General features: G+C 32.3%; 1 protein-coding gene across 1 annotated transcript; it reads left to right on the top strand.

Annotated features, from left to right (window-relative positions):
• The first annotated feature begins 199 nt into the window (after positions 1 to 199).
• On the top strand, positions 200 to 27,213 carry LOC130448019 (4-aminobutyrate aminotransferase, mitochondrial). The gene is made up of 8 exons (XM_056785168.1): positions 200 to 348; positions 11,231 to 11,349; positions 13,242 to 13,409; positions 18,093 to 18,297; positions 20,422 to 20,700; positions 23,059 to 23,320; positions 25,215 to 25,480; positions 26,642 to 27,213. The coding sequence occupies exons 1-8, from the start codon at positions 300 to 302 to the stop codon at positions 26,761 to 26,763; spliced, it is 1,470 nt and encodes a 489-aa protein (XP_056641146.1). The 5' UTR covers positions 200 to 299; the 3' UTR covers positions 26,764 to 27,213.
• The last annotated feature ends 64 nt before the right edge of the window (positions 27,214 to 27,277 follow it).

The raw sequence follows: 27,277 nt of genomic DNA, 5'->3' as shown, positions 1-27,277 counted from the left end.
AAATATTTTTTTATTCAACACGCCTCATCTTGAATAAGATGCCGTTACGAAAATCTTTTACTGAGCAAACTCCAAATATTTTCAGTTTTCAATCCTCTAGTCGGAATCGCCTTTTTTGAAACACCCTGTATATGCCTATAGATTGTAAACACAAGATAATATGTTATTGTCAAATGTCGGCATATAAATATCCAAGGTTATTATTTTATCCAATTTAGGTAGGTAATTTATGTTGGCTTGGAGTTTTGTATTTTATATTCGTCGTGATATTTAGTACAACGCATCGTGATAATTTAGTTATGTGGACGAAACCAGTTTCAACGATAGTGCAACATGCATTGAAAACAGGTTAATAATTTATTTACATTTATTTCATTACGATCTTATGATGAGATATTCAGTATTCAAACAATTTTTACAATTCATAAAAAGTGGTTTTTAAAATGCAGGCAGTTTTTTCATGTTTGTCCGTTTTATAATACTTACAGTTCCTTTTGAGAAAAGTTAAAACATTTGACACATATCCGGAAGAATAATTATCTATGCAACAAGTGCAAAAACGAAGTGTTTATTGCACGCGACGTGAATTTGTGTGCAATAAATACTTTTTGCACTAATTGCAAACAATATTTTTTCTACGTCTACAAAAAAAATGGTTTATTAGGCTTAGAAAAATAAAAAGCGCATTTTAAGAGCAAAATATTTAATAATTAATTAACACTATCGGTTTACATTGAGGAATAATTTAACTTTATTTGTACCATTAATATTGAAAGTAGATGTACAATTTTTGCAATTTTCAATATCAATATTTTCTAATTCTACTTCTTGATTTGTGTTTTCTCCAAATGTACTAGTACTTGGTATCTGTAAATTGTCATTTACTTCATCTTGAATTATTTGTTTTGCAATATTGAGTTTGTTTGCAAGTGATTGCTCTTCATATCCTTCCGCTACTGTAGACGATTTCCAACCACGGTGTCGTTTGAGCTCTAGTATATCTTCTCCAATATCTGCAAGAAGTGTTGCGGATGATCTGCCGAAGCAGTGACCTGTGTATAGCTCAGGATTATCCAAATTCAGAAATTATATATTATATTATATTATATTATATATATTAAATTACTAGAAACAGGCTGAACAAAGATGGATAATGTGATGCAAATGGACTAAATATATATCAAAATGTAATTTCAAGTATGCTTAATGTGTAGCAGGAAACTGGAAGTCCCAAAGTAAGCCATGATGATCGTTAGCTGGGCCTTATGGCTTATATAAATCCTCTTAATAACTACGGAATCCTGGAACGAAGACTTTTTATTGCTAAAGGTGTTTTTGTATCAATGTCAACAATAAGGACAAGAATGCATGATGCTGATTCAATATCCAGGGAACTTTTGATGATAGTACCATTAATACCTGTGCATAGACAACATAATGGTATAATGAATAGAGGAAAGCGATCTTCACAGATTAATCTTGTTATGGATTGTTTTCAGACCGTAGACAGAAACTGAAATGGATAAATCCATTAATGACATTGTATGTATGGCTTATCCAAGAAATTAATTCTGGGTTGACGTTTGTTACTTCGGAAATTATGATATAGTATAATAAATAAGTTAAATTTCTCTTATTTTTAAAACGGCCCATGTATTTCTGTGGAGCCCTCATTTCACTTGAAGCCATCATTCAAATGATTTAAATAAATTGAACAATTGATTATAATAATGAAAATAAATTGAGGCTAATAAACTTCAATCTGTTTATAACGTATAGTCTACAACATGTTTGGTTTGGTTATTTTAATTCAAATGATAGTAGAAAAAGACTCAAAAACAGACTATAGTTTTCCGCGTTTCCTTAATGTTTAATTGGAAATTATGATTATTATCTCTGATTTAATGATTGATTGTAAGTGAATGAATATGTCACAAAAGAGAAAAAATCTGGATGGATAGATGATTAATAGTCAAAATTCGATCACTATATGTTTTGTAGTCACAGATTCATATAAAAGAAAATTATCCCTTATATATATATATATATATATATATATATATATATATATATATATATATATATATATATATACATTGCTAGGACTCTCATACACTTGGTATGACAATCAAATACGGTGGCGTTTTCCCATCTCATCTCCTTTTGTATGAACTATCTTAAAGATTAATTCTCAAACTAATTCTAATGCAAATTAAGTGCTTTGTCTTTTTTTAAAAAGAAGTGAACACACTCGTTTTAAATCTAATGTGCACAAAACCAACATTTAAAAGTGAGTTTATGCAATTGATATTTGACATTTGAGAACTATTAGCTTTCAATTAGTTATCCGGTTACCTCTTAAATCAAATGTGCACAAAACCAACATTTAAAAGTGAGGTTATGTAATTGACATTTGAGAACTATTAGCTTTCAATTAGTTATCCGGTTACCTCTTATATCTATTTTACACAAAACCAGCATTTAAAAGTGGGGGTATGCAATTGACATTTGAGAACTGTTAGCTTTCATTTGATTATCCGGTTACCTCTTAAATCTAATGTGCATAAAATCAACATTAAAAAGTGAGGTTATGCGATTGACATTTGAGAACTATTGGCTTTCAATTAGTTATCCGGTTATAACTTGAATCTAATATGCACAAAACCAAAATTTAAAAGTGAGGTAATGCAATTGACATTTGAGAATTGTTAGCTTTCATTTGGTTTTCCGGTTACTTCTAGTTTTATACCGGTAACGAAGGTTTCTATACATACATTTTGGTAACTTATAAAACTGTATCACAAAAGCACTAGAGGTCTCACATCAAGGTGTTTATTATCACTTAGAGGCTCATATCGTTATATTTTTGTTCGAATTGACAAATATCCTGAAAAAGAACAAGAATATTGCAATTTAAGTGACATTACTGAAGCTTAGAGACGTATTTTTCCAAAAACATGGGATCAAATAATGTTGGGCTGCATATTTGCAAATAAAAACGAATAATGGGAAATTTTTTTATTTTCAAATTTTTATAAAAATAAATTATTGGAGAGACAAAATCGGGTTTTTGTTATCAACTTAAAAGTAGAAGAAGAATAATACGAAGAAGATTTGAAATGAAACATATTGTAAACATGGAGAATGAGCTAAATGGGGGCGGTGGTTTTTAGTGTTTATAAACACTATAGAAAGTTTATAATTGTATTCATAAGAAATATTAGGGTTTTATTATGGTAACTATAACCTCTTAGTGTAATGATATAAAAGAATAAAATAATTGACTTAAAGGGCACCACATTAGTTTGAAATAAATGGGGAGTGAAAGTTTTATCTGGTACTAAGATTTAGGGCTTTATAATCTGCAATTGATATTAGAACTATAATAAAATGGCAAATATTAGCTCATTCTATCAAAATTTAACAGGATTCTATTTTCGTTAGCTTAAGGTGTAAGATATTTTAAATATTCATACAGGGTGTGTCATCCCCAGAAAGGTTTTAAATCGATAACCACCACGGTAGTCAGACTCTGGCTGCAAGGTAATACACTGTATAGGGTACGAATAGAACAAATAGGTGGCGGTGGATGCCATAAGTGAACTCGCGGTCGATGTACTGAGCACTGATTGCAACTACACGTGGAGTCTCGGGTGGAAGGTTCAACGCAGCGGGGAAACTCGACCTTGAACGGACCAATCACAGGAAAGCACGCAGCTAAACCACGCAGTAAGCATCGATGTAATTCAAATGAGTTTGATTTTTAAAAGTATCGCTGTAGACATCCTGGTTGGCACCGCGATGCATCTCCACCACGACTACTTAACTTTTATATTATGCCTGGTTAACTAAAATGTGTTTTATTTACATGAGTGTCGATCGCAACCATAACCGCGACCTACTTGTTCTGTTCGTACCCTGAATAGTCCAAGAGCCCCAACCAAAAAAAAAACTAGTGTTTTGAATATGTTCAGGGGTGTCCCCTGAATGTAAATCCAAGTGTACGTCATGGGGGGGTGCTTCACTTCAGCCGCCATCTTGGAAAACACGTTTTATTAAATATATTATATAAAAAAATAAGATTCGCCCCGTAAAATAATGCGCCACTTTTTGTAACAAATGTCTGAGTCTGTTTTTTTGAAGTAACATTCGTAAAATTCTTTTTCTTTTAGAGATTTCGACAACAATTTTAGACAGGGAAAATAAAGTACAAACGAATATACGCAGTATTTTACAAAAGTTGCAAAAAATTTAAACGGTTTAGCGATTTTTCGAAAAACTCTAATTCACGTTAAATTTGAAAAAATAAAAAATTGGATATCAACTTTCATATTCTTCTATTAAAAAAGAAATTATTTTTAATATTACAATATATTATAATATACAATATAAAATAATACTGTACAATATAAAATAGCATAATACAAGCATAACAATAGCAATTCTTAAGATGCAACTAAAAATGTAGCAAAAACCATATTGAAATAAGTTTGGAGCGCTATAATTGAAAACCTATGCGTTATATAAAACAAAGTTTCAAATAAAAAAATATGGCAAATATTATTAACTACAATAATGATCTCCACAATTTTTGTCGTACGTTCACGAGATATTTAATAAAACGTGTTTTTTAAAATAGCAGCTGAAGTGAAACCCCCCATGATGCCCACTTGGATTTACATTCAGGGGACACCCCTGAACATATTCAAAAAAAAATACCTGTTTCCGTACGTTTTTTACAAAAAAAACCCGGCTTTGGCCAAAAATCTGTATTCTTATTTTATATTTCTTATATAATACAAATGCTGAAAATTCAATGATGATCATTGGAATTGAAAATACAAAACGAAATTAAAATAGAAACTAAGGGGGCCAAAAATTCGAAAATGAACTCTTGTATTGAAAAATTCTATGCGGCAAACTGACATTATTTCAGCTGATATATATTTTAATCACTTGATTATATACTAAACTATAATTTGATATGAGGTAGGTACTTTTGTATTTGATAAGATACTGATATCAATGATAAAGGTCTAGTAAACCTGAACAGATATTGTTTTATTATATTTAGAAAATGTTATCTACTTAATGTACATGAACTTGTAGTGCAGAATTTGATTTAAGTACTGCATTCAAGGTCATGTTATTTTAGGTCATAGCAACAGCCTTTTCTCAGTGGAGTTAAAAATAAGGGATTAATAATATTAATGCAAACAATTTTATAAATATAAAAAATGTATTTTGAACGAGCCAATGGTGTACAACATCTACTATATGCTGACGAATTGAGTTGTGTTTGAACCAGGGATTCCTAAACTATTTTGCACAAGAGACTCCTTATCCGTAATAAATTAATACATCAGACCGTCATAGCTAAGTTACTTTAAAATTCCATTTTCAATATTTTTTCATTGATTCAAAACACTACATCAAAAATTTAACGGTTGATTAAGTCAGTTGACTTCACATAATTTTATCATCAAAACTCAACAAAATAAATAAACAACGTTAAGTAACGATTAAAAATTAATGTGCAAAACCTCGTTGATTTAGAATGTTTTTATATGTTGTCAAAATATTTGTAAGCAAACTGGAACCTTTCTCGATGGGATATGATGATGAAAAGCGGTAAGGTATTTGTGAACAATGCTCCACAATGCAAGATAACTTGTGTCAATGTTGCGCTGCGACCAAATGTTCTGAAAGCTCAAGCTCCTCGCCTGCGCTTATGGTGAAGAGCTTTTCTTCTATTAAACATAATTTTTAATCAATAGAAGAAGATATAAAACAGATCCTCAAACATGAAATACGTCAAGATAAAATAAGACCAATTTGACAAATGCGAGTATCGTATTCCTACCGATATAGGAAAACATTACACACAAAGGCCAAAGTTATCGATTTTGTTTCAACCAAGTTGAGATACCAAAATTGAGATACCGAAGATAACAGTCCAGTAATGAATATCAGCATTACAATTCTTCAGTTTGTCTCTTGTAAAAACACAAATTCAATAATAGTTGAAAATATTCATATTTAATAAAAGCTTTTTTGTAATCAGGGATTTCAATATCTCACAGACTAATCGTTTTCTTCACATAAATGAGCAAACAAATGGGAAATCAAGGAATTGCTTTTTATTGACATAACTGTTTGTAACATATTCTAAAAACTTGTGTAATCTAAACTTCCGACTTTTGTTACTAAAAATTATCTGTCAAAAACGCAGTTAATAACAAGTACTTCAAGAAGTCTCGACGGAAACAACAAACAATATTCCTGCATAGAAATAGCTTTGTCGATCTGTAGAATTGATTCTGCTCTGGTGTCATTTCTAAATATATAAAAAGATAATTTTTTGGCACGTATTTACATAATCGACAGGAATGTGGATAGGATTCCTTCTCCCATTGAACCATTGGAGAAGGAATTCTATCGTGTCCTTCAACATCATACAGTGTATGCAATATATTCTTGAAACCTACGCAATGGCTAATGAAATTAGGAAGAGTGTTCAACCTCTGCAAATCACTAATTCAGTATCCGAAAATACTATTAGCATGACCTTACCTGCTAAAGATTGCATCTTGAAATTTTACGATGGTAGTGATACTTCGTAACCCGTCTTTTGTCTTTAGAGATACTCTTTAAAAAAATATTTATCTTTAACAAAAGCAACTCGATATCTCTTTTCATATGTTTTCCAGAAATAAATCATCTTTACCTTTATTTACCTTCAAACACACAGTCATATGCCTTCAGAGATTAGCTTTGTCAAAAACGAAACATTTGTCTTTAGAAACTGCTTTCCTGAAAAAAAAATCGTTAATTGTCCTAAGGACCTGTCTTCAATAGGAACAAACCATTATTTGTCTTTAGAGACTGTCTCTCAAAACGACAATTATCTCTAGAGATTGTTTTGTTCAACGGAACCCAGGGCCAGTCAATGAATCTGTATAACAAGTGTTAGACTGCATTATAAAAACCTCAAATAAAAAAGTTTAAAAAAAATGGCCGATCTCGATTACAACAATTTTTAACAACAATTTACTGAAAAAAGAGAGGCGGAAGGGGGAAAAAGTGTTTATAGTAAAAAATTTAATTTTATACGCAATAAATTATGTTTGCAGAGTAACTTCAATGTCAATTTATTAGACTGCCATACAAAATAATGATTTATACACATTATTACATCATTGTTCTTTATTGTCGTTGCCATCGTCGATCTCGTTGATGTATATAATTGTATTGGACCCAAATTTACTGCAGAATACAATATTATCCTCATAATGGTTCATTAACCTCATTTTTATTGTTTTATCTTCAGGAATATGGTCAATTGTAACAATACTTTTTAATTCTGCCAATGAAAATTGACAGTCATCATTTTCTTCAATATATTTGAAAATCTGCTCCATTGCTGCATCTACTTGTATTGTTACTGGATGAATTTTTTTCTCCCTCTGGATCTGTTTTAGCGTAGTTCTTAAACACATGTAACAATCAGCGTGATATTTAGCTTCCTGAGCTACTAAATCTAACACGCCTACAATTCTTTTATGAATATTGCTACAATATTCACTTTTGTCTTTACTTATCAAACTTAAAATACTTTTCTTAAAATCAGAAGTAGCTGATTTTTTGTCTTGACGATTTGGATTTTCTTTTTTTCTTCATTTCATCCGCTTCTTTTTCACATAAAAAGCATCTACTTTTCCAACCAAAACCAATTGAAGTAGCCGTTCAAAGTTTTTTTTAAGTGGAGAGCATGCTGATGTGGTGTTCTTCCTTTTTAAATAAGAATTAATGCATGCTTTATTGATATATGTTTGTCTACATACCGAATGCACGTAGACAAATTCGCGAGTATTTAAATACTGAGAAAATCCATCCGCTCTTTCCGCAGAAGCAGCTTTTAATGTCGATATGCCTCTAGTGACTTTTATAGTATCACCTAATTCAGAGCTTGATTCAGAACTAGATCCGATTTTATCACAAATAAGGCAATCATTACTTATACTATCACTACTTGAAGGTTCGCCCATTTTGACACGAGGCTGCAACAACAAATATTGGTAATATTAATAACTAACCTTTATATAATAATTAATGACTTATATTATTAAATTTTACTATTACATTCTGACTTTTAACATCGATTTATTATAGAATATTCAATTGAATATTCATAATTGTTTTCAAAAACATGTAATATAAATGAAAAACAAATACTTACTATCTATGCCACTATTTTCAAAGTTTGTAGAACTCAGTAATGTTCAGTAACTAACTTCCATCATGCTCACAGCACAATAATATGAACATTGATTGTAAATAAACAAAAATATGATATAAATATTTTTCAGAACGAAAACAACAGCTACGTATTAAGCCTAGCAAGTTACCACGTGTACTATTCTGTTAGGGCCCGCATTAACAATACCCAACAGCTGCTGTTATCCCCTCTATTCCCCTCCCCAATCTTCATCGGTATACCTGCAGTCCCTACAGATCCAAGATTAATTTTGTAATAGTTGTTGTTTTTAATTAATTAATATATAATTAATATAATATAAATTAATAATTTTAATTAATTAATTAAAATAAATTATTACTTTAAATTAATATAAATAACAGAAAACTCCAAAATACTAATAATTATTTATAATAATAATTAAAAAATTGAGAACGCATAAATTTTTTTAACATTTTTCTATATACTATTAAAAACATATTTCCAACGTTTATATAAAGATTCATTGACTGGCCCTGGATTCCGAGGTATAAACCTTACGGCGGCCCACTATTTTATTCAAAACGAAATCACAATTTGTTTATAAAGAACATTTTGAAGAAACCAAACTTTACCTTTAACAAAAACAAACCGGCACTTTTCTTAAGAGACTATCTCTAGCAAAAAACCCGTCAATGGTCTTAATAGAGTGTCTCTAACAAGAACAAACTGAAAATTGTCTTAAAGAATGTTTATTTGAGTTCATCTTAAAGAAGACGCCTTGTTCCTCTCACAAAAACAAACGAACAATTGTCCAAGGAGAATGTCTCTAATAAGAACAAACCGAAAATTGTCTTAAAGAATGTTTTATTAGAGTTCATCTTAAAGAAAACGAACTGTGTCGCTAAAAAAAAATTGTCTTTAGAAACTGTTTTATTCAAAAATAAATCACAATTTGTTTTAAAGACCATTTTAAAGAAACTAAACTTTACCTTTAATAAAAACAAACCGGCACTTGTCTTAAGAGACTATCTCTAACGAAAAAAATAACCGACAATTGTCTGAATAGAGGATCTCAAACAAGAACAAACCGAAATTGTTTTAAAGACTGTTTTACTTGAGATCCTCTTAAAAAAAACGAACTGTTCCTCCAACAAAAACAAACGAACAATTGTCTTTGGAAACTGTTTTATTCAAAAACAAATCACCATTTATCTTTAGACACCATCTTAAAGAAACCAAACTTTGTCTTCAACAAAAACAAACCGGCATTTGCCTTAAGAGACTATCTCTAAGAAAAACAAACAGGCAATTGTCTTAAAGACTGTTTCATTCAAAATTCATCGTCATTGTTATCTTGAAGATAACGAACATCGTCGTTAACAATAACAAACCATTTTTTGTCTTTATAGACTGCAAAAACAAACTAACAATTATCTTTAGTTGCTTTATCTAAGAAAAACAAACCGACAATTCTCTTAAAGATTGTTTTATTCAAAAACAAATCAACATTTGTCATTAGAGACTATCTTAATGAAACCAAACTTTGCTTGCAACGAAAATAAACCGGTATTTATCTTTAAAGACTGTCTTGAACAATAACAAACCGACAAATATCTTTAGAGACTGTTTTACTCAAAAAGAAATCACAATTTGTCTTAAAGACTATCTTCAAGAAACCAAAATCTGTCTTAAACAAAAACCAGCCGTTATTTGCCTTTTTTTTTACAGACTACGTTCAATATCTCATTACGATCCGAGTTAAAATTAACATTCTTACTATTTCGATTACTTGATATTATTTTATTTTCATCAGCATCATAAGACTGTGATAATAATATCTCGCACTCCTGATGGGAACCATTTAAGATCTGTTAAGTTATACAATATGTCTCTTATTTTATGCTCCATTAATGTAATCATCTCGGATTACCTAATTTTTGACTAATGTGACTTTGGAGAGTCAAAATCTACGTCTACGTCAGTTATTTAACCTTCCGTCGGGCGCATTTGATCTATAAAATGAATAGAATACATTTTGGTCTACCAAGTTACTGTGTTTCACAACAGAGAGTAGACTTTCCAATTTTCTAAGAATTGGAGACGCAAAACCTTCAGAGGTAGCTGAATTCAAGGAATTTGTCGAATTACTCTATCTGGCAGAGGTACTAAGCAGTGATCGGCAATCCTTGGAAGAACTGAGAGGTTAAGACGAATACTGAGTGAAATTAATTATAAGAGAATAAAATTTCTTATGTCGTGACGTATAACGATAATATTAACACCAGAAAACTCAAGAATAATTGGCAGTCCACAATATGGTGCAATGATTTGTAAATATTTAGATAAAATTTTCCCTATCATTTGGATCGGGAAATGACGCAATTAGAAGTACTGCCGTACGAAATTGTTCCAAATATCGCTCAGCTGTAAAATTTCCATAGAAGAAATATAGACCAATAAATTTCCCTACCCAAATATAATTTTTCGGGGCGCTGGGTGTGTTTTGATCGAATCCAGTGGGAAGAATTGTGTAGATTTACTGTACCACTTGAACAAAACATTTTAAAATACTACGGTATTTAGATATTTTGGATTTTCATCACAAACCCTCATGATTATTTCACAAAATTCCTTTCTCAAGAGTTCGTGAACAAGTGAAACTTTGTATGGGTACAGTTTTTATTTCTTCATAAACTTTACTACAAACGACTGACTAATATTTTATTGCAAGACAATTTCTGGTGAGTTGTCTTTTATTGACAGCAAAATATAGAAATTTGCATCGTCACTTATTCTTGGTCTCATTAAAACTTCTATCCTCTCTTTTTCAGTTTAGGGAACTATAATAAGAAATGTATTTGATCTCTCAAATGAAATTCGTCCATTCAGGTTACGAATCATATTGCGCCTGTCAGAGCGTTAACTAGCATTAGTTTTTCTGTATATTAGAAGCACTTGATTTTGTTTAGATAACGATTTTTTCTATTGTAGGAAGTGTTCGTGCGACATCAACAATTTTGGCAGGTGAACCAACCGAACCAAAAGTGGTTACATCTGAAATACCAGGACCTAAATCGAAGCAGTTAATTGGAGATTTAGATTCTGTAACGGTACGTACGAGGATATATTGAAAAATTCTTAGCCTACCATAGAACCAAACAATGTCAAAATATTTTATTACTCAACATATTCTCCTCTTAATTGGATACATTTAGACTGCAACGTCTCTAGACCTTTCAAAAAAAAAATGTTTCTTCTTGCTCTGCAAACCAGACCTCCACAGCTTTTATTACCTCCTCGTTGGAAGAAAATTTACGAACCAAATCAGGTGAATAAGGGGGGTGTTCTTGTAATTCAAACCCTAAATCACGAATTTTTTGCATGGTAACAAGAGATTTGTGTCCAGGGGCGTTTTCCAGCAAAAACAAAACATCTTTGGATAGCTTTCCGCGTCTTTTCTCTTTAATTTTTTCCCGTAGAGTGGTCAATGATGTCGAATAGTAATCTCCAGTTATTGTTCTACCCTTATCCAAAAAATAAATCATGATTACTCTATGGCAATCCCAAAAAACTGAAGCAAGAGCTTTTCCAGCAGTTTTTTGGACACGAAACTTCTTAGGTCTTGGAGAACCAGAGTGTCGCCATTCCATCGATTGTTGCTTTGTTTCTGGATCGTAGAAATGTACACAAGTCTCATCCATAGTAACAATTCGGTTCAAGAAGTCTACATCGTTTTTAAATCGAGCACAGATCGAACGCGATGTTTCTACTCTTGCTCGCTTTGGTCAACATTCAAACATTTGGGGATCCATTTTGCAGCAATTTCTCTCATGTCCAAATTGACGTGAACTATATGATGAACGCGTTCGTATGAAATATTCAGTGCTTCAGATATCTGTTTTAGCCCAATTCGACGATCTGATAAAATCATGTCATGAACTGCATCGATATTTTCGGGGACTGACACAGAAACTGGCCTTCCCGATCGGTCATCATCTTCAATGGAAAATTTACCTCTGTTGAAGCTTGCAGTCCAATTTTTCACGGTCGCTTTCGAAGGACATTGATCACCAAGGGTATTAAGCATATCTTCGTAAATCTGCTTACCTCTTAACCCTTTCAAATACAGGTACTTGATGATGATGATGATTTTCACAATTTCGGTGGACATCTTTTGGACTTTTTTGGCGTCAAAATTTACACTGACACTTCTAATAAGTTATTGTTCATTGCTATGGTAACGCAATATTTTGTTTATGCATGGAACTGGTCTAGGTTAACTAGATATCAATACATCCTCGTATTTAATGAAATGATTGTTCCTTTTCGTTAATATTTTTGTGTGTATAATACTGCGTTTCCATGGGTAGAGTAAAAAAACAAGCGAATTATCTCGCCACTCCTGATGAGAACTTTTAAGGTCTGTTAACCATATATTAAGTTTTACAATTTTATGCTCCATTAACGTATCGTCTCGGACTACCTAATTTCTATTAATGTGACTGTGAAGAATTATAAATCTATCTATTTAACTTCTTCTTACTATTTTATCCTAGCAGATTTATTGTTAACTGATCGTCCCCTGACGGAAGTCGACATTTTACTTAAGCGATTCCATATGTCCCTTAGACCCTTGAAGTTCTTTTAACTTATCAAATTACTCACCCTTTTTTGTATTAATGTGACTGTAACAACCATAAATATAATTAATTACAACTTTTGTATAAAATAGGATTAGTATTTAATATACACGCATAGTATGTTTGTTAATAGTTTTGACATCCAAAGAGTACAGTAGTCAGATTATTGAAACTACTTTATTTAATTATATTTTATGTTAATAAATAGTTTTTATAAAGTTTGGAATTAAGTTATTAAACAAGACCAATTTTTCGAAGATATTATATGACCGCTGTTAACGTTCTTTAGCCGAATAACTTTGCACTCCACGTAGTTCCCTAAATATTTTAGACCAATTGTAATATTAGACTTTCTTTTACAGCAAAGTTCTTCTGTACAATTTTTCGCAGATTATGAGAAATCTATTGGAAATTACATTACCGACGTTGATGGTAATTCGTATCTGGATGTATTCATGCAGATTTCTTCCATTCCTCTTGGATATAACCATCCGGATATGTTGGAAGTTTTCAGAAATGAAGAAAATTTAGTAAGTATATTCAAACTAACTAACGTTCAAATGAATTAGAAATTACAATCAACTACTTTCATATAATAGATTTTAACTATTGCTTAGGTTTTTCTATAACAATAACAACTTCCTTCTTGACTTAGTTTTTCCAATAGTCTAACAGTAATTTTATTAATAGTTTCGATCACTTGTGTTCGGATTACAATCTTATCTAAGAATCAAATATATTACTTAGGGTGTAATGTTAATAATCAACACAATTTTAAAACTTGAATGTTATGTGACACATTAAATAGCAGATTCTCTAGCTAATTATTTAAAAATAATAGTTCTTATACAACGAACTCTTCTTTACCGCTTTGTGGAATCGTCACTCCTTTTTGGTCGACCAGCCTCGTTTAAACTATGTTGTCAATTATTTATTTTGATAATTAAGAAGCAGTATGATCCATAGTAGAATCTAGTTCAGCTTTCATATTGGTTGTGTTAAGGTATTTCATCTAAAAGTATTGTATCACATAACGATGACCAATTTTTACCATGTTTATAAATTCACTGAAAACGTTCTGTATTGATGTCGGCCAAACAAATAGTAAACAACGTGGTGTCTTCAAACTTGAAACATATACTGTATAGATTGTGTACTTTTTAATGTGCTGGTATTGTTCAAGCAGCTACCGCCATCTCTAGGTCAGACCAGGTTCTTCTAGGACCATCCTCATATCCTCGCAGATTTCTGTTTTCCTTTTTGGTCAGCTACCTAATACAATCCGACAACTTCTGTTTTGTTTTCGTCCTTATTTAACCCTTAATATGTTTTGTAGATTTTTTTTCCTTTTTTTCTTTCTTTGGGCTGAAACTATACTGAGATTCCACTATTAAAAAAGATGGAATGGTTTGAAGTCTCTTTTAGAACGAATGACTCGAATTTTAACTTAATTGTTTTTTCTTTATTACATATTCAACACAAATTTTTCATACATCAACGTCAAATAACTTGATGTATATTTCTAAGTAGATAAACGGTTATATTTGCGTAGTTTCCTTTCAATGTCTTCCAAACCATTTCAATAATATTAAACATACAATAATGCGGGCAGTCGTAATAATAAAAATATTTTTTATTCCATTTTAAATAAAGTGTGTACTTTTTTTGAAAAAATTTCACTCAATTTTAAATGATGAAACGGAAAAATTCAGTAATTATTTAGTTTAGGTTACATACGCCCAATTTTCTTGAAATTTTAGTATGTTTTGGAGAAGAAAATTTAGATAATAACGTGTATTAGATTTTATCACAGTAATTATAATTTTCGAAATCTGGATTAGCCTTTAAGTTTAATTTATGAAATTATCTAAATCGTTCATAAAAATTAAATATTCAAAAATCTATAAATTATCTCTTCCTTACTAAATAATTTGATAAGGGTAGATAAAAAGGAATAAAAAATAGGGAGACTTGGCACTTACAATGATTTGAAGTCCTGTCCCGCGTAGAACGTAGATTGAGTGCTTCTGTATTAAAATACGTAGTCGAACTTTTACCGCACTGTGCGTGAAAAATCGCGACCGCATCCGAATGACTGCGCCAATTATAATTTTTGGAGTTCGAAAATTATTTTTAAAAAAATTATTCAACACAAAATTACAATAATTTTATGTAGTTGGATGAATACAATTGATCTCACAAACGAACTAACTAATATTCATTAAAAAGTTGATTACAATAATTCTATTTCATATTAGAATAAATGCTGATACATGTTTATGGAATATATTCTTTCTATGTCTTATTTTTAAGAATACTCTAGATTTTTCTTCATGTAACTTAGTAGCTCTTTTTCCGACAATAATGAAATCATCGCGCAAGAATTTGCACGACACATTGATTTCTTTGTTTACATCTGTTTGTTATTGTGTGCTTCTGTGATTTGTTAATCAAAAATTTAGAAATATGACAAATATTCCATCAGTTGAAATATTGTAGCGAATATGATCACAAAATAACAATTTTTGGAGCTCGCTGATGATCGTGAAAAATTAATCGATTTTTTAATTGATCAAAATGTGCTAAGAGGTGAAATAATATGTACAGAATGTAGTTCATTGCTTTCTATAAATCGGGAGTCTTTATCTTTCCATTTTCCTTAAGTGCACTAACAGGTGCACCATGGAATGCATATTGACACTCAACACGCGTGCAGAATAATCGCGTTTTTTTTGTATCACCGACCACATCAGGCCGAATTGAAGAAAGATTTCAATGTTTCATCGGCTACCGCAGTTGACTGGATTTCGTTTTTTTTTAAGGTTTGTGAGTTTTGGGTAAACCGAACGTCAAGAAGAATTGGTGGCGAAGGGCACATTGTGTAAGTGGATAAAGCGCATTTTGGTAAAAGAAAGTATGAAGTATGAATAATAAAAGTGTCTGGATGGGGTGGAAGACTATTTTACATAAAAAAATGGCTAGATTAGGTTAGGTTGGGAGAGGCGGAGAGAGTGGTTTCGTTTCACAATTTGGATTTCGGTTCAAATTATTCTTCAGTTGCTGTTAATTTATAACAAAGACATGTCCGTTTTAAACATTTTCGGTATGTTAGAACTTGTAGGAGATAAAGAAGGTGCATTAAAATTCTTTCAAGACCGTGGCATAATAAAAAAAGGGCGTTTGTGTAGGAAGAAACATCCTATGACTCTTACGTTCAGCGGTAACTACGATCGGTGGATACACAGTAAACGCTCGTATAATGAGGAGAGGGGACTAAGAATCGGTACATGGTTGGAGGGTATCAGACTATCATTAAAGACCATCTCTCTTTTCATATATGCCTGGTCCCAGGAGTATTCCTCTGCAAATTTTTAGAACGAGAGCTGGGCTATGAGCGATTGGAGGAATTATTTAACGGAAATTTGTGTGAACTCATTGCTCCGAAATAAAAGGAAGATCGGGGGACCCGGCATGACTGTAGAGATTGACGAGTGCGAGTTCATGTGGAGGTCTAGGTAAATAAAAATTATTATGGAAATATTGGGATGGAAATATATTGATTAAGTTTTTTTGTATTTTTCCAGATATAAAAATGTCGAATCTTTTGAGCAAATTCTTAAAGATATTGCTGATTTCGATACAAAATTGTGAAAAATATCATATACTTTTATTTTTTGGGATTATGTATGTAGAATCTTTTGAAAATATGAATTGTTTTTGCGTTTTCCACCTTAATTTTAATTGCCTTTCTTCTAAAACATTGTATTTCGTCGTTATTATTATTATTATTTTGATGGTTGTGGTACAACGAAAAGGACCCAAAGAAAATACCACAAGGGCCGTATCATTCGAGAAACGTGGATGTTTGGAGGAATAGATCCGGTATCTAAGGGGTGCTTCACTCAGACTGTTAGTTCTAGAATAGTTCCGCTAAGGTTTTGCAAGAAATTATTACATGACGCTTTGCTCCTGGTACCACGATTATTTCCTATTGTTGGCGAGGGTATAGAGGTCTTTCTAGAGAACAGAATTTTGAATATCTTGTAGCCAACGCTCATACTCAAAATATTGAGCAGCTCTGGTGAGATATTCGTGATTACATACCTCGTTATGGAAGAACTAAATCTCATTATCGTCAGTATTTTGGGGAATTTCTATTTAAAAGACATTATTCATATTCAAATAGAGTTGAAGCATTTATTGAAGAAAGTTATATAATAGAAATTGATGATTATTTGTACGTGTAAATAAGTGATTATTCTTAGAAATTGATTTGTGTCATTACATTAGTCGTAACTAATTAAATTTAATGTTGGAGAGGATTGGGGGAAGGTGGCGGGGTGTTAAAAGATATTATAAATTTTTAATAGCTCCCCCCCGCCATTAATTCTCAACAAACATTAAGTATTTGCAAAATATCAACTATTCAAGATGGTGTACATTTTCCAATGTTCATACCTTAAAAACTATGTCAAGGAATGTTTTCCGCGACCAACATATATACAGTCTTTCAAAACGTTCGCATGCGAGTTATATCACTGCATTAAGAGAGAAAAATCGATTAAAAATCACCAAACAATCACATGTCTATAACGAATAGACTAATCGCAAATTAACAATAAGGTTTAGCCAATCAAAGCCTGTGGTCTAGCTATCGAGCGGTCCAGAAAAAGTATTTAGCTGCTGCCGCATTTTTGAACTTACCTTTGATTCTAAAACGTACTCGAAAGTTTGTTGGAGCATATTTTTATCGATCGTTCTGAACGATCTAGGCGTTATATACATGTGATTGTTTGGTGATTTTTAATCGATTTTTTTCGCTTAATGCAGTGATATAACTCGCACGCGAACGTTTTAAAAAGACCCTGTATATATATATATATATATATATATATATATATATATATATATATATATTCTTTTTCAGCATAAAAAACTGTATAACATACTGAAATTTCAAGGAAATCGGGCGTATGCAACCTAATCTAAATAATTACCAAAATTCATCAAAGGATACTGGACCGAAGAATTGAGATACAACAATTTTAATTTTAGTTTTTTAGTTTTAGGAGTTTTTTGATATATTTTTTCCGTGCGGTACATATACTACACAATCCACTATTTGTAATTTCACTAGTTTCCCTATATAGATCCCGAATATATGATTCAATTCCCAACTTAACATTTTATTGAAATAAAATATATTATTACAGAAAGCGTTAGTCAATCGTCCTGCATTGGGCTCATTTCCTAATGAATTTTGGCCACAGAAGCTTAAAGATGTTCTAATGTCTATTTCGCCGGGACTTGATAACGTAATGACAATGATGTGTGGCTCCTGCTCGAATGAAAACGCTTACAAATGCTTATTTATGACATACAGGAAACATCAACGAGGAGAAAAAGTTGAATTTTTAGGTATTACATTATTTACTATTTTTCAAATTATAACTTATAGAGAGTGTTTCTAAATTCAGGAGGTGATTTCTCGTATGAAATTAAGATGGGTCTTTCTTATAACAAAATTTCCTCAGCTTTCCGTTTCCGAAATATCACAATTAGAAGGTGGTGACCAAAATTGAGTTTTCTTTTCTAAAATTTCAGTAATGCTAGAAACTTAAAATTTTGTAATTTAATTATACTTCGGCCTAAAGGAGGAGATAAAAATCAATCATCGAATTATCGCCCAATAGCACTCCTTCCCACGTTATCTAAGATCATAAAAAGATTGGTCAAAAAGAGGCTTTTATCATTTCTCTTTAAATATAAAATACTTACAACCCATCAATTCGGGTTTTTATGTAAAAAATGCACAAATGATGCTATATTCTCCCTCATAAATAATGTCTACTCTAGCCTAAACAGCCATCACTCCACTGCAACAACTTTTTGTGATTTTTCTAAGGCTTTCGATTGTGTCAATCATAATGTTTTAATCAATAAATTGCAGTACTACGATTCCACAGAATACCTCTCGCATGGTTCAAGTCATACCTTACAAACAGAAGTCAGCTTGTAAGGCTTGATACGTCTTCTTGCAAGCCAATAGAATGTGGAGTGCCCCAAGACTAAATACTAGGCCCTATTTTGTTTCTTCTGTTTATAAACGACATCAGTGGTAAAATATGTCTATTTGAAGACGAAACTTCTCTTGGAGCAGCCCTGATCTCACGGCACTTCATATCTAGTGACATAATCACCCTTAAATCATGGTGTGATTCTAGCCTTCTCGGTCTAAACGTTGCTAAAAAGTTTTATCATATAAAAATGCATTGCAGCCTTTTCTATTGAATAACACCATCATTGACGTCGTTGAATCTGTAAAATTCTTAGGGCTCGTTGAAGACAATTCCTTTAAATGGGAGTTACATATTGCCACCTTATCTAAAAAATTCAAATCTTCAGTTTCCAAAGAACTGAACTTATCCACCTCCTTAACAGTTTATTATGCCCTTATTGAGTGGCATCTCCAATATGCCCTTCCCTTCTGGACTACGAGTAGTGCGTTTCAATTTGAGGGAATCTTCAAACTACACTCGAACTAAACAGCGGGACTCACTGCCCGGTCTTATTTAAAAGATTAAAAATTCTGATTCTTCCTTCATTATTCATATTTGAATCCGTTTGCAAGATTCGTAAGCACACTTCTTTAATTTCAGAAAGATCGTTGCACGGCTATCCACTTAGGAACGCGGAGCACGGCCTTTACCTACCTACTCCATATTCAGAATTAGTTATGGGCTCAATATGTTACAATGCAAAAAAATGCACAATCACTTGCTAATTGAAATCAAACGTATAACATTTTTTCCCGCATTTAGCAATAATTTGAGGTCATATTTATTGGAAAGTGCCTTCTAACTCTGTTTTTCTTCTATTCTAATAATAATATTCAAATCCGGGCGCGCTGCATACTGGTTTAATTTTTTTATGGACTTATATACGACTTACATACTAATTATCACCTATTACTATCTTCTATAATTTGGTTTTCTTTTGTATATGGAAATTTTATTTTATTTGTTTCTTTATTTAGTTATTTTTATGTTTGTTTTTCAGTTTTTACAAGCTTCCATATTTCATATCTAAACTTTTTTTCAAGATAAAGTTTTATGAAATAAAATTATAACTCAAACATATTTGTTATTCTAAAATTTTTTTAACAAATCCAATAGCTGCAGAAAAAAAATAAACACCATAATTTATAATTTTTTTAATGAATTCAGTAAAGATATAAAATGTAATACGATTCATAATAACTGCTGGAAATAAATATTTTTAGCCAAAAATACATGAACGTAGTCAACATGTCATGAATTGTCGTATACGTTTAGAAGGAAAAAAAACTCAATATCAGTCACCACCTTTTAAGGGTTGATATCTCGGAAAGAGATAGGCTGAGGAAATTTTGTTATAGGAAAGACTTATCTTAATTTCATACGAGCAATCCTCCGGATTTTTGTCGCATGAATTTAGAAACACCCTTTATAATCATTTGTGCTAGATTTGTGTACGCTTTTATGAATTGCGCTCCATTTTCAGACGAAGAATTGTCATCTTGTATGATAAACAAGCCCCCTGGTGCACCCAACTTGTCGTTACTTTCTTTCAAAGGAGCTTTCCATGGTAGGACTATGGGTACTTTATCTACTACACATTCGAAAGCTATACACAAGATTGACATACCTGCTTTTGATTGGCCAATTGCACCTTTTCCAAAATATAAATATCCTCTAGAAGAACATATTAGAGAAAACAAACAAGAAGATGAAAAATGTTTAGTTCGAATAGAAGAATTATTTGAAGACTTTAATAAAAAAGGTTTGTATAGAACATCACGTTGTCTATATATGAAAATAAGAAATTTGCATTGCATACTGTAGGCAAGTTCGCATCTCTTATCAATATGTCTAATAAGAAAAAATACGGGTTTCTCAATAAGAATTAGATTTTAGTTTATCTTCAGTCTCTGAAGACGATAATTTGGTTATCGAAACGCGCGTCAGACATTGTAATTTCAAGTGTTAGTGTAGTGATAGTGTGAACAGTATGAATATCACCAACAGATCCAGAAATTCCAACTTAATAAGATATAATCCATAATACAGAGGCGACATAACACTTATAACAAATGTGAAACAATTAAAGAAATTTTACAAAAACAATCTAATTAAGGAACGTGAAAGTGATAGAATTTCGCAAATATTTGATATTACAGGTTTCAATATATCTTATCAAATAAAGAGTAGTCAGTTGATTGAAGTTAAGGAGCCTCCAATCAGTGGAAACTTGATAAAACAATATTTTCAAAATCACTGTTATATTTTTAATTTACACATTTAATAACAACAACTGCTAATATGAATGCTGATCTCCGACAATATATCGGTGACCGTCACCTTTTTTTTCGTTTATCATACAATTATACAAAATATTGAGTACCTTCAACATAAGTAAATCGAATAATTATCGACTAAATCGAAATAATCACAAGGTTTGTTATATTTTTGGTTGGCGTTTCTAACTGAACGTGTCTGCTAATCGACTAGTATTACACATTTTTTATTTATTGTGTACAATTAACAATGACTTTCTGGTCCAACAACCTTCACACTGAGAGATAGTAGACACATTATTATGAAAAAAGCCGGCTCCATTTAACCTTTGTTGATGAATCGATCTAGTCCTTATAGATCAGTTAGATATTTTGTAAAGACGAACAATTTTGGAAACTCGAGTTGTAAAAAAGGAAAAGGAACATCGGTACATTCATAAAAATCTATATTTATTGGAAACAGGTATTTTTAGGTGACAAAAAAAAAATAAAAAATTAAAAAACACACAGATATACCTCAAACGAAGTAAAACTTATATTGTCATGTCAAATATACGGCCTGCGAGCCGCTTCCGGCCCCTGTGCCGTATCAATATCAATCAATGTGCCACAGAAGAAGAATCATGTTTTTTAGAGCTTTCAGACGTCAATTTTTTTACCTCTTTCAAAAACTAATTTCCAACCAAAAGGAACCTAAATCAATATGACTTATGAACAAAAACAAATTTTCAATTGGTATACATGTTGAAGGTATTGAAGTCTGGCTATCAAATAACGAGACTGCGCGCCTATAGGGCGCCCTAACGGATGAGGTGAAAAACTAGTAGTGCGTTGGGTATCTAGATATCTTGTCTATGCACGTTACAAAACACGTTTCCCTCACAGTATAGTTTTTTCTCGTGGCGAAAACCATGTGTGACGAAAAATAGGAACAACGTATCAATCTCAAATTTCTCGTTAAATTGAAAAAAACTCCGACTGGGTCCTATAAATTGTTGCAAGACAATTGGGACAATTCTCTATCTCGTGCGCGTGTTTTTGAGTGGTTTAAGCGCTTTAGTGAGGGCCGAGAGAGCAAATCAAAATTCAAGGCAATGTTAACCTTTTTTTTTCGACATGAACGGTATCGTGATGACTAAATGGGTTCCAGAGGGTCATACTGTCAACCAGACTCACTATTTGTTAGTTTTGGCAACATTGCGAGAACGAGTTCATAGAAAACGGCCCGATTTTGCACCAGGACAACGCACCTACCCATAACGCCCTATCTGTGAAGCAGTATTTGGTCAGTAAGGACACACCGGTGCTCAAACACCCACCATACTCACCAGATTTGGCAGCGTGCAACTTTTTTTGTTTCTGAAGATAAAATTCGCTTTGAAAGAGACACAATTTGAGTCGATGGAAGCGGTAAATCAAAAAACGGCAGAGCTCCTAAAGACCCTCACCAAAGAAGACTTCCAGCACTGCTTCGATCAATGGAAAAAACCTAATTGAAAGGTGTATGGCGAGGGGAGGGTAGAATATTGAAGGGGGCATTCGAATTTAGAATATTTTTTATATTAAAACCCTTTTTTGTAACCAGTCTCGTTATTTAATAGCCAGACCTCGTATTGATTAATATCCAGAATCTTGAAATCAAACGGCGGACAAGCTGCGATCACGTTTTAAGAGTCAATATTGATGTTTTTCGACGTCTAGGCACGCCCAAATAAATCCTTGATGGGAATATCTTCATTTTAACTACGGCAGGTAAAATAATTTCCCTGTTCAAATGTTTTTGGAATAAAATATTTTCCGAGTGTTCGTGTTTATAACTAATTGAAAATTGTTTTTATTATTAGGTTCCCCTGTTGCCGGTGTAATCATTGAACCAATTCAATCAGAAGGTGGCGACAATGAAGCTTCTCCCGAATTTTTTCAACAATTACAGAGGATTTCCAAAAAATATGGTGCTGGTTTTCTAATTGATGAAGTGCAAACTGGTGGCGGGGCTACTGGTAAAATGTGGTGCCATGAACATTTTAATTTGGATTCTCCGCCAGATGTAATGACGTTCAGTAAAAAAATGTTGACTGGTGGATTCTATCATAATCTAGATCATAAGTAAGAAAAACTATTATTCTTATTCTAAAAAAATAGTGGTTTGTGACATATGAATGGAAAGTGAGTTTTTCAGACGTCTGCTGTACAATTGCCTTTAGATCTTCCATCTTTGGACCTTATGATTCAATTCGAAGCTTTAGGGATGGCATATAGGCTGTATATCTGTATAACCCTAACCTAAAACTAGACACAGACTGCAGATGAATATCCTATGATTTTATATTGATCAGTGATATAATGGCGCTTGCAACTGCATATTACTGACAGAACAAATAACGGACGACTCCATTTGGTACACAAATAGCTCCAGAATGAATAGATTCATTGAAGCAGGCTTCTATAGAGAACAGCCCAAAATGAGACATTTTTTCGCTTGGGGAATCAAGCCAAAGTATACTTTGTAATAGAAAGTGGTCGGGCGATACTTAGTCACTACCAAAAAACTCATTTTAATCTGTTACACATTAAATATCTGATAAAAGTCTAACGACCGAATTGGTTTACTCTAGGAGTATGCTGGTGTGCAAAGAAGTCCTACATGGACTAATTATTTTGGTAAAGAAGTAATTCTTGGTGTAGTTATCATATCGCTGAGAAGTCTACTTTCTATCGAGATGAATAGCACATCAACAAGTAGCTTAGAACAAGTTAAGGCCTTCTGTCTATCACCTGTTCCCTTTGAACTGGTACTGAATACAATTTGTGACTAGCTATGAATAAGCCTTTCAGTTTGCTGTGTGACATTAATTAAAAGTCCAAGGCCAGGTGCGCAATTGTCTTCTTCAAAGACCTAGTCTATGGAGTGTAGAGAAGGAGTAACATCTCTTATGGACGGTACGTTTAAAATATGGTCTGAATTCTGTAGGGATAATACGTGGCGCTGATTGTACTATGGGATTGAGATCTGAAGTTAAACACTTACTGTATAAGAAATTATCAAAGTTGTGACTGACGTTTGATTATATTCATGTGAAAAGCTGTGCAATCCTTAGTATCTTATTAGATTTTTATTTTTTATTAAGAACTTGATATATTTCCGTACCTGCTTGCATAAGCTAATTACCAATGATATTTTAACAAAACTATAATTATTATATTTGTTGCGGATAGAGTTCAATATTTTATTTCTATAAACCAAAATGTTTTATTTTCAATTATTTTATTATTCTTATTGATATTTTTATATGACTATAACTATTATATTAGTTGCTAATGAAGTTCAATATTTTATTTTTATGAACCGAAATATATTTTTTTATTATTCTATTATTTTTATTGATCTAATTATATCGCTATAATTATTATATTAGTTACGGATAAAATTCAATATTTTATTTTAATCAACCAAAATGTTTTTTTATACTATTTCATTATTGTTACATCATTCTACTTTTTTTCATATTATAATATATGTATTATCTAAACCAAATAAATAGCTAAATAATAAAGTTAATTTAACGAGATTCTGTTTTGTTAATCGTTTCATTATTTTAATACTACTAATTTCATTATCACGGTGCATTATTTAAAGCATTACTATACAATTATTTTCAAATCAGCGCGTAAAATTCAAGCGAATACCCTCTATAATCAGCGCCACCTATTTACCCATCAAAAATCAGCTCACATTTTTTAACCCAGAGACGTTCCTCCTTCTCTACACTCCATAACTTAGTCCTTTGATAGTTTTTAGGAAGGCACAAAGGGTTTATTAGGAAGCCTATGTGCGCAAAGGTTCTTCACCCTCTCTTATCATAAATTTACGATTTCATTTAAGTGTCATAATTTATTTTTTTATCGGACGTTACATTACAAAAAAAAGACACCGTTAGTTAATAGAATATGTTCTAGTTGTAGATAAAAATAATTATTGACTAGATTTTAAACTTTTTAGGCCTAGTCAGTCGTATAGAATTTACAATACGTGGATGGGCGATCCCAGCAAGTTACTTTTATTAGAGGCGTTCCTGAAGGTAGTCAAAAAACAGAACCTTTTGAATCAAGTTAATATTGTTGGAGATAAACTTAAATCTGGTTTACATGAATGCGAAAAAGAATTTCCAATTATAAATTCAGTGCGAGGAAGAGGTACATTTTTAGCTGTCAACGTGGAAACAACAGCTTTGAGAGACAAAATAGTAGGAAACCTTAAGAAGAGAGGTAATAAAATCAACTACATATTAATTTTCTTCTAATTTTAACATAATTTCTAAGCCCAACCTTGCAGATCTACATAAAAGTAACTCTGCTAATAAATTTAATTACGTATAGGCACCGCAAATCCAAAATACTGCATCCGTTGCACTTCTACGGGCCATTCCGCAGACTCTTGCAAGGCCAAACTGTTCTGCCCCTCTTATGGTGCATTTGACTACAAACCAGAGAAATGCCCAAAATTAAACTCCCCTACATGCAAAAATTGCGGCGGTTCTCACCCCGTTTTCCACCCTCGGTGTCCAAAGAGGATGGAAATTCCATAAATCACCCAGGAAACTGACCAAGTCACTCTGAAAAAACCCTCCTCCCTATGACCTCTCAACTGACACCAAAATCCTGGAAACTACCATCATAAATGCCATCCCCAACGCTTCATTCCCTCTTTTACGGATACAACTGTACTGCACCGCAACCATTTCGCCTTTATCCAAAAGCAAAGTACCTTCCACTGAAGTACAACTCCATGTTGTCCCTTTTTCGCTAATACTAAAACCAACCCAGACTTTTCGCCGGCTCTCCCATAATCAGAAGAAGCCCGATCTCCCACACACCCGAAGGTCGGTGTTGCAGGTTTTCTGCGGTTTCCCTGCAACCTAGCTAACCAGTTCTCCAGCCAAATGGTCGACGATAGGGAATAACCATTGGCAGCTGTACCCGCCAAATTAAAAGAAAAAACAAAGAAAAAAAACACCAAAACGAGAAGAACCGTTTTTGCTTGCAAAGTCTCTTTTCGATTTCTTCTGGCCAATAATCCTAAATCGTCGCTTTTCCTCCTCCAGGAAGTTATCAAACACAACCTTACGCAACCACCACAACCCCGGCTCTGCAGAAGAAAAATTCCTATATCAGGGCCCACTCCAGCAAACCCTCTACTTATAAAAATCCTCCTTATCCTACCAAACTTTAACCAACAAACTAATAGATGTAAAGTTGCCTGTACAGTTTTGTCGATATTGACAACTGTACAATAAACGATATCGAAAACTACATAATGTGATACGACCTTGTGTGTTGCTTTTTAAAGAAATCAGAATATACTCGAATGTCATAAATCAATTCTGATAATTCTTAAATAAAGTATTCAAATCACTTGGTATATTTCAGGTGTTCTTACTGGAGGATCTGGTGATCAAGCGATACGATTTAGACCTTCTTTAACATTACAAGAACACCATGTAGATATACTATTAGACCGATTCAGAGAAGTTCTAAAGGAACTGAAATAAATAAATTTTATAAATACCAATTACGTACAAGCTTACACAAGATTCAAAAGATGCAGTTATAGATTTTCCAATTTTATTATATAAAAATAAATATACTACATATATTGTTTTGTATTATTTATACCAAATTAGTGTGATTGTGACAATTTGCTAATATCCATCACATACAAACCCATAGTAGAGTTAACAGTGACAAGTCTTAAGAAGAAGAGTGGCATGAAAATGTAATTAGGGCAAGAGGAGGTCATATGCCCATTATTAAGAAATTAATTATTAAGTTTTTAATTGTCGATAACCCTATTTATGTTAAAAATAAAAAAACTTAATTTACTTAATGCATGAATTTCACTATGTTAGACATAGGAAGTCTTCATAAATTGTATTCACATTGAAGCATATTGAATTGTCTTTCAAACAGCAATTTTTTTTAGATCTGATGAATCATTAAAAAAAATACAGTGAAAGTCAAAAGTTTACAGGGGGCCGATTTCTATGCACACAAGTATAGTTGTGC

The sequence above is a fragment of the Diorhabda sublineata genome, chromosome 8, assembly GCF_026230105.1.
Source record: "Diorhabda sublineata isolate icDioSubl1.1 chromosome 8, icDioSubl1.1, whole genome shotgun sequence".
NCBI classification, from domain to species: domain Eukaryota; kingdom Metazoa; phylum Arthropoda; class Insecta; order Coleoptera; family Chrysomelidae; genus Diorhabda; species Diorhabda sublineata.
The sequence above is the reverse complement of the archived record's forward strand: the minus strand, read 5'-3'. Positions and strand labels throughout refer to the sequence as shown.